This window comes from Echinops telfairi, unplaced genomic scaffold (genome assembly GCF_000313985.2).
Source record: "Echinops telfairi isolate 266 unplaced genomic scaffold, ASM31398v2 ScPeMD7_3;HRSCAF=10, whole genome shotgun sequence".
Lineage (NCBI taxonomy): Eukaryota > Metazoa > Chordata > Mammalia > Afrosoricida > Tenrecidae > Echinops > Echinops telfairi.
In genome coordinates this window covers 54,248,531-54,256,397 of record NW_022103899.1, presented here as the reverse complement: position 1 = coordinate 54,256,397, position 7,867 = coordinate 54,248,531, and the positions used below count along the sequence as shown (strand labels likewise).

Below are 7,867 nucleotides of genomic sequence, written 5' to 3'. Positions count from 1 at the left end.
ACTTTCTGTGGCTCCGTTTTCTCATCAGTCAAATGGGGGTGATGGTGGCAGCCCTGGCCTCAGACTCCCTCGGACGCTCTAATGAGCTGAAACATGAGTAGCGTTATCACAGTGCCTGGCATGGCACCGAGTTCAAGAAAGCTCTAGGAGGCAAGAGCGGGGAAAGAGGGAGAGAACAGGTCAGGGCAGGTGTTGAACTGACAAACAACCACCACAGAGCTGACGGCTGAAATTTCTCGATCGGGAGGAAGTTATTTGCGTCCCACTCTTTTTTTTTTTTTTTATCATTTTAGTGGGGGTTCGTAGAACTCTTCTCACCATCCATCCACCCATCCATCCACATTATCACTCTTTAACAAGGACACAACTTCTTCCGGGAAGAACCCTTTCATGGTCACTGAGGATGGGTTACCTTTAATGCTTTAAAGCCAAGTCCTGAGGCCATGACGGCATTTCTGACAGCTTCCCAGGGTGCTATTGCCCGTGTTGCCAAATGCAGCCTGGGTGGGCTTTCGGAATGCCTGTGTTATGATGAGACGGCTACGTATCATGGAGACAGTAGTCGGGAAAGGAGTGTTGAAGCAAAATGCATTCTCAGACTGTACCCTGGGCGAACCGTGGAAAGGATGGTGACCTGGGGGTGGGGAGGTCGAGAGGCGAGGAGGACATCAGGGACAGGAGAAAAGAGGTGGGGATGCCAGGCCGAGTTCCTGGCCATCAGGCCAATGAGATCGGCAGCTTCTTTGCAGGAGGCTCATCCAATTCCCACCGTTCTTGGAAAATTGGATTAGCAACTGCAGGTTGCAGTACCTTAAAAAAAAAAAAGTAGATATGTGGATGCAACCAATTCTTCCAGGCATATTCCTTGCAAAGGAAGGAATGAAAGCCTTACCCCAAGTGACATGCGTTCCAAGCCCCTCTCAAAATATTCTAGGTGAACCCAGAACCTAGGAGGCCGAGTTTCAGTTCACCATCCTGCATGCCTCCCCATCGCCTTCCTCTCCCGTGACTTTCGGGTTGAAATTGGACATGGCAGCCGCAAGAGCAAATTGTCCTTTGTCTTTCTGTTCTCTGAGTCGGGTTCCCCAGAACTGTTGGGGAGAAAGTCGGGACCACCATTCTTGCATGAGACAGGAAGTCATCAGGCTCACGGTTCCTATTCCTGTCGTTCCCAGGCCATTCCAGCGACCACGATGTCCTTGTCAGCAAGGAAGAGAGCTTGCTGCAACCACAAGACTGGGGTGAGTATGTGAGCACGCAGCCAGAGACATGCACTCCACTGTTGGCTAGAGAGAGCCCTGCCCCTCGCTCTCCCCAGGACACCCCCAGCAACTCCAGTGCCCGCGGAACCACGGGAGCTCTTAGCAACGCATCACTCTCTGGGATGGTTTCAAGAGCAGATGGACTGTGAGACCATTCTTTCTTTTTTCCTTAAGAATCCAGCGTTGCAGCTACCCTTCAGGCCCTCCCTCCATCCCGGGCTTCATCAGTCGAAAGGCCAGCCAAGCCTGGGGGTTTAGAAGTGTCAGGCAGGGTGATCAGGACCCCATAGTCCCAAGGCTGTGTGGTTGTGTGCAGTGTGAGAACCCCATAGTCCCAAGGCTGTGTGGTTGTGTGCAGCATGCAAACCCCACAGTCCCAAGGCTGTGTGGTTGTTTGCAGTGTGCAAACCCCACAGTCCCAAGGCTGTGTGGTTGTGTGCAGTGTGCAAATCCCATAGTCCCAAGGCTGTGTGGTTGTGTGCAGTGTGCAAACCCCACAGTCCCAAGGCTGTGTAGTTGTGTGCAGTGTGCAAACCTCATAGTCCCAAGGCTGTGTGGTTGTGTGCAGTGTGCAAACCCCACAGTCCCAAGGCTGTGTGATTGTGTGCAGTGAGTGTGCAAACCTCATAGTTCCAAGGCTGTGTGGTTGTGTGCAGTGTGCAAACCTCATAGTTCCAAAGCTGTGTGGTTGTGTGCAGTGTGCAAACCTCATAGTTCCAAGGCTGTGTGGTTGTGTGCGGTGTGCAAACCCAGCGTGGAGACCAGATCTTCCGTTCTCTCGTGCATCCAAGCAGTCAGTCAGACCGGGAAGGAGAGGTGTCCTCATCCAGTTAACTTCAAGGAGAGGCGGTCATGGTTTTAAACATTGTGTACAATTCCTCTGAACATCAACAACCTAACCCCCAAACGATCCGATACAAACAGACTGTGGCCATGGAGTTGATTGCGACTCGTGGGACCCACGGTGTCACAGAGTCGAATTGCTGCATGGGTTGTTCTTGGCTGTGAGAAAATCTTATGGCAGCAGACCCCCAGGCCTTTCTTCTGCGGTGCCTGGGAAAAGAGATCAAACCTCCAAACTCTTGGTTGGGTCTAGATGGCCAACCATTGACATCACCTAGGGACCTGAGACCTGTACTCGTTCCAGAGGGGTTTCAAAAACTTTGTGAGAAAATGGAGTTTTTTGGGGTCCCCCAACCCCAGTCATATGTCCCAATTTGTAACTTGGTTACAAGTCAAGGAAAGGAACAGGTATTGAGGAGCATTGAAGTGTCACTCAGCTCCAAATGCACCATCTTATTTAATTCGCTCCAAGCTCATGCAAACACATGACAGCAGGTAGCTCAGCTCTTCCGGTGGGTCCGGCCAAGTGGCAGCGACTCCTCTGTCTGTCTTCTTGAATTCATACCCAACCCAACTGTGACCTCAAGATGTGGCACAGCAGGGTGGCTGAGGGGGCAGTGAAAGTGCTGCAGAAGCAGCTGCGCTGGGACAAGGTCACGGACATGTCAGGAGACCTCCGCCAACGGCTCTGCTTGATGTTTCAGATGCTATTCTCATCCCTGACGAACGTTCTCACCGTCGTCGGCGCCGTGTACTGCATACTGGTGTCCACCCAAGCCCTCCTCGCAGGACCTCTCATCTGTAACCCTCAGCACAACAGTACCGCCAACTGCAAGTTTTCCCTGAAAGACCTGGAGTGAGTAGCTGCTTTCCATGACCTGGTCCTTACTGTTGGCCCAGTTAGCACTGTGGGCTGTAGCCACCAGGCCTGTTTCTGTTTGTTTGTTGGGGTGAACTGGTGCTCGGGCATTTAGCATATGCATTCACATAGGAACAGTCTCCTCTCGAAGTGGCCTAGCTACGGTCTTGGAATCCTTAGGATTCGCTGGTCTCTGCTGGCTTATGTGTGCCCTTTAAAGATGCCCTGCACGCAGGGAAGCCTGTGACAGCCAGGTCTCGGCGGGGCTGCTTTTCCAGGTCTTGCACCTTTGACAGGGCTGCCTCATGATTTTGCATGGCTCCCCGTTAGCGGAACGATCTGTGTTTACCTTCTCTGACAGGTTTCTACCTGAGCCAGCTTCCATGAGTTTTAAATGTTTACAGAGAGACATCCCCTGCCCCCACCCCCACCCCCCCCAAAAAAATCCAGAAAGATATGCCAGAAATTTAACTTTGCTGTTTGGAGAACTCCTGTGGGGAGTGAAAAGTTCATTTGCTCTCTGTGCTTCGGAGGTAACGACATTGGCAAGCACATGCTCCCTGTAGGTCGAGACTTTTTTTTAAAAAGGAAGAACACACCCAGTCAGTGAAACCAAAAGCCTTGCACATTTGCACAAAGGGAAACCAAGCAGCCAGAGAGATCAGCAGATGTACCATGAACATGCTAGGGGCTCGACACTTTGAACCAAAGCGCACAAGCCAGGTGGTTAGAAATAACGGAAGAGTTTTACCATGTATTCCCCATCTTCTCCATCATCTTCCCGCTGAACAAGTTCAATAAAGCTTACATAGGTAAATGGTTTATTTAAATGATGTGGTGGGACCACCTGAAAGGAGTCCGTGTGGTGTGGCAGAAACGTGCTTGGCTGCTAACTGGAAGGTCAGGGGTTTGAACCCACCATGGACTCTGAGGGAGAAAGATGTGGCAGCTTCCGTCAAGATGAGACCTTTGGAATGACCATCTAGTTGCTATTTTCATACTCTGTTTTTTTTATGACATGGACTAAGGTCCACCAGGAATGGCTGTGTCTCCGTGAAGTTCTACCCTACCCCCACCCCTCATTGTTTGCATAGTGTCCAGTCCCCTAAGCTATGGATTAATACAAGTCAACGATCCATGCATTTTAGTCTTAAAAAATATTGTCCTACACCTGTGCACTTTCCTTTTCTCAACAGTATTTAAAATTCTCTACCATTGGCTAAATGAATGACACTACTGACAAAATTACCACATACCCCAGGAGGATGAATCATAATGTTCCCTAATAAAATGATAAGGATGTTTCTAAAGTGAACCAGGGACATAAATAAACCATAGCGATATGAACGGATTTTGAGTTTGCACTTAATCACAGCCCTAATGTAAGAAAAATTACTTCTTATGACGTGGCCCTACTCAATACTTGCCCTCATGAATATATCACTGAAGATATGGATGTTACAGCAAAGTGTGGTGAAGAAGTCAGATGGTGCCCAGTGGGCAGAAAGAATAAGCACAGCAGTCTGTGTGATTCAAGGTTTGTGAAAAATAAAATCTAAGAGGGAACGATTGTGAATAATAAAATCAGAGGCGGGAACGGTGCTTAAGTTTTCAGTATTCCGTTTGCAGAAGGCTATGGATGACAGTGAAAGCCCCCAATCCATTTGTTGGGTCCCCACGTCACTGCACCTCTAGTGAATCCCTTCTGGTCATGGATAGCCTTGCTGTCGGACAGAGTGCACTGGACAGTGGATTAATGCAGAGTCCATTAGGTTAAAATGGAACACCCTATCATTTGTTCTTCCTTTGGACTCATTTACATTTTTTCTAGTTTTTAATAGTTTCTTTACGATTGAGACTTTTCTGTTTCATTTTGTTGTTAGTTTTCTTTTGTTTGTTTTTCATATGCTTTTATTTAGGAAATCCAGGATAGGTATACGTATGGAGATAGTAACTGGATTAGGAGTTTCTTAGGGTTATGGCAGAGGAAGTTGGGAGAAAATTGAGAAGCTAATAATGTGCATAAGAAAGAAGAAGGTGCTATAAGATTTCTTGGGGGTAATGATTGTACAACTCTTTTCAATATGATTAATTGTAAAAATAAATAGATGACTATACAAGGGAGTACCTCCCCAAAACCAATGCTCATGTGTCTTTTTGATGTGAGGAGGATAGTGCATTTGGAGTTCGTTCCACCAAGTCAGACTGTTAATCAAGCTTTCTATTTAGAAATTCTGAAAAGATTGTGTAGCAGTGTGTGAGAAAAAAAAAAAAGGCCTGATTTGTGGCAGAGGGGGTTTTGCCACCATGACAATGCCCATGCTAATGCAGCCATCTCAGTGCACCCGTTTTTGGCAAAACACCAGCATGACTCTCTTGCCCCTCACACCTTACTCACCTGACTTGCTCGGTGCAACTGCTTCTTGTGTCCACAAATGCAGAGGGACATGAAAAGACAGTGATTTGATGACATAGAAGAGGTGAAGAAAAACTGAGGGAGGTGCTGCCAACCCTCCAAACAGATGAGTTTGAAAAATGTTTTCAAGAATGGAATCGCAGATTTGACAAATGTATTAAGTGTAACGGCGAGTACTTTGAAGGTGATAAGGTTGTTTTGTTAAAAAGATTTAAATGCATAGCTTTGAAAAATAACAAAGTACGTTTTTTGAGGGGCACCCCCTCATATAACTAAACAACAACAACAAAGCAAAAGATTATCACCAAGGGGGAAACAAATAAGATTACAGTCTTTAAAACCCCAGAGGGCCGTTCTACTCTGACCTGGAGGAATGGCACCATTTGTAAAACTGGAAGAAAAGGACACAGGGTTTCATGAGCCAACTGAGCCAACAGGGTTCCCCTGACAGAGAAGGAAACCTTAAATCTTTGCCTCTCGAAGAACTGCACTTGTCAAAGGCAGGAAACTCGAGAGAGAGAGAGACCTGGAAACTCAGGGCCGTCCCACAGGTTGCAAGAAGGACAGTCAGAAAGCTCCTTAGACACAAGGACGGCACGACTTCATCTCACGTACTTTGGACATGTCACCGGGGGAGACCAGACCCTGGAGAAGAACATCATGCTTGGTTAAAAAAAAAAAAATGAAGGCGGGGAAGACCCTTGATGAGATGGATCGACACAGTGGCTGCAACAATGGGCTCAAACATGGCTGCTGGGCAGTGCTTCCTTCTGGGCTAAGGAGGGTGGCTACCAGTCGGAACTGACTCAAAAACACCTAACAAAAACGGGCACATAATCAGAACGCTAGTACTTGCTGTGGTTTCTGGGCAGGAGTGTTCACACACAAGCACATCTGGTTTGACCATCTGTGACTGTCTGGGCCCAACATGGGGTCTGGCTTAGTGTCTCAATGTACTTCTGCCCCGCCCCTTTTTGTTTTTCAGTGACTTTAATCTGAAATCCTTCAACCTGGAGTGGTTTCTGAGCAACTCTTGTGTGCAGGATGCTTCCAGTAACTCCAGTGTGGCCAGGGCCCATGGCCTGCACTTTGACTCCAAAGAGAAGATGTACCGGATGGTCCACTTCTCTGTGTTCCTGGGCCTGCTGCTGGTGGGGAGCCTGGAGGTCCTCTTTGCTCTCAGTCAGATGGTCATTGGCTTCCTTGGCTGCCTGTGTGGGGTCTCTAGACAGAGAAGCCGAATTGTCTAGTCACCGCTGATGGGAATAAAGTGGAATTGCAAGTGCTTTGAGTCATTGGGGGATTGCATTTCAGGTACACCCTTTGAGTGGTACAATGGTGGAACATCCTGAGAAAGCTGTGTGTACCATTCCTGGCACAGAAGATAGTGTTGGGGCCATGGTTCATGCATAACAAGTGTTGGTATTTGCTTACTGGTTTCCTGTGCAGAGGACCACCGGTGGCTGGTCCTGCAGAGAAAGAAACGGCTTTCAGTTTACCTGTGTACTATGCAAACTTTGTAACTATCTCTTTGTGTGTGTGTGTGTGTGCGCGCGTGCGTGCATGTGTGTGCGTGCGCGCACATATGTATTTGGGGGAAGAGGAAACAGGAATGAATAGTTGATACTGTCTTCTTGAAAATGGTGATGGGGGAAGGGCAAGCATTACCTACTGCCCCACCTTTTGGGCTCATGTGAAGGCTTCCTCTCCCCTGTACCTGCCCTGACCTGCAAATTGGGTCAAAAGACTTAATTATACTTTCACTTCAACGCATCCTGGTGGTGATGTGGGTTAAGCACAGGACTGCTAACCAGTGGGTAAGTGGCTCCCACTCACCAGCTGCTCGGATAAAGATGGGAAGTCTTGGAAACTTGGGACACTCGATCTAGGGTAGCTATGATGGAATTGGCTTGGTGGCTGAGGATTAAAAAAAAAAACCACCATCATCACCTTTACCACAAGGTATGCTGAATATAGTTGTCTTTAGATCCAATTACCAACTGATGGAAATATAAGGGAGAAGCTTTCACATAACCTCCAAGAGGGGGATAGTAGGTAATACCTGCCCCCACCCCTTTTTCAAGAAGAAAGGTCACAGGGTGAAGAAAAGATGGGATGGGTTGGGAGAACCGTTCCAGACCATTTGGTCGAGAGATGAGATTGAACCAGACCTTGCTGAGCATAACGGAGGAAATCGACATCTATGAACTAGATGTAGGGGCCCTGATGGCTTAGGGGGCTAATCATTGGGCTGCTAACTGCAAGGCTGTTCCTTGGGAGAAAGGTGAGGCTTTCTGCTTCTGTAAACATTTACAGCCTCGGAAACTCCCAGGGGCAGTTCCATTCCACGCTGTCCTGCAGGCTCACTAAGAATCAGAACTGCCTCAATGGCAGTGGGTAGGTGGATCTCTGAAGAAGCATTCATTTTGTAAGGTATGGGAATGATTTTTATGGTTATGCCATGAAAAATGCACATTTATGTCCTTG

At 47.9% G+C, this 7,867-nt stretch overlaps 1 protein-coding gene across 1 annotated transcript in view; it reads left to right on the top strand.

The window, feature by feature from the left end:
- TM4SF20 (transmembrane 4 L six family member 20) overlaps positions 1-6,665 on the top strand; it is a 12,476-nt gene extending 5,811 nt beyond the window's left edge. The window contains exons 2-4 of the mRNA XM_004701657.2: positions 1,176-1,241; positions 2,810-2,961; positions 6,366-6,665. Of these exons, the coding sequence (XP_004701714.1) occupies positions 1,176-1,241; positions 2,810-2,961; positions 6,366-6,630 (483 nt within the window). The 3' untranslated portion in view covers positions 6,631-6,665. The remainder of the gene's footprint in view (positions 1-1,175; positions 1,242-2,809; positions 2,962-6,365) is intronic.
- Positions 6,666-7,867: the final 1,202 nt, after the last annotated feature.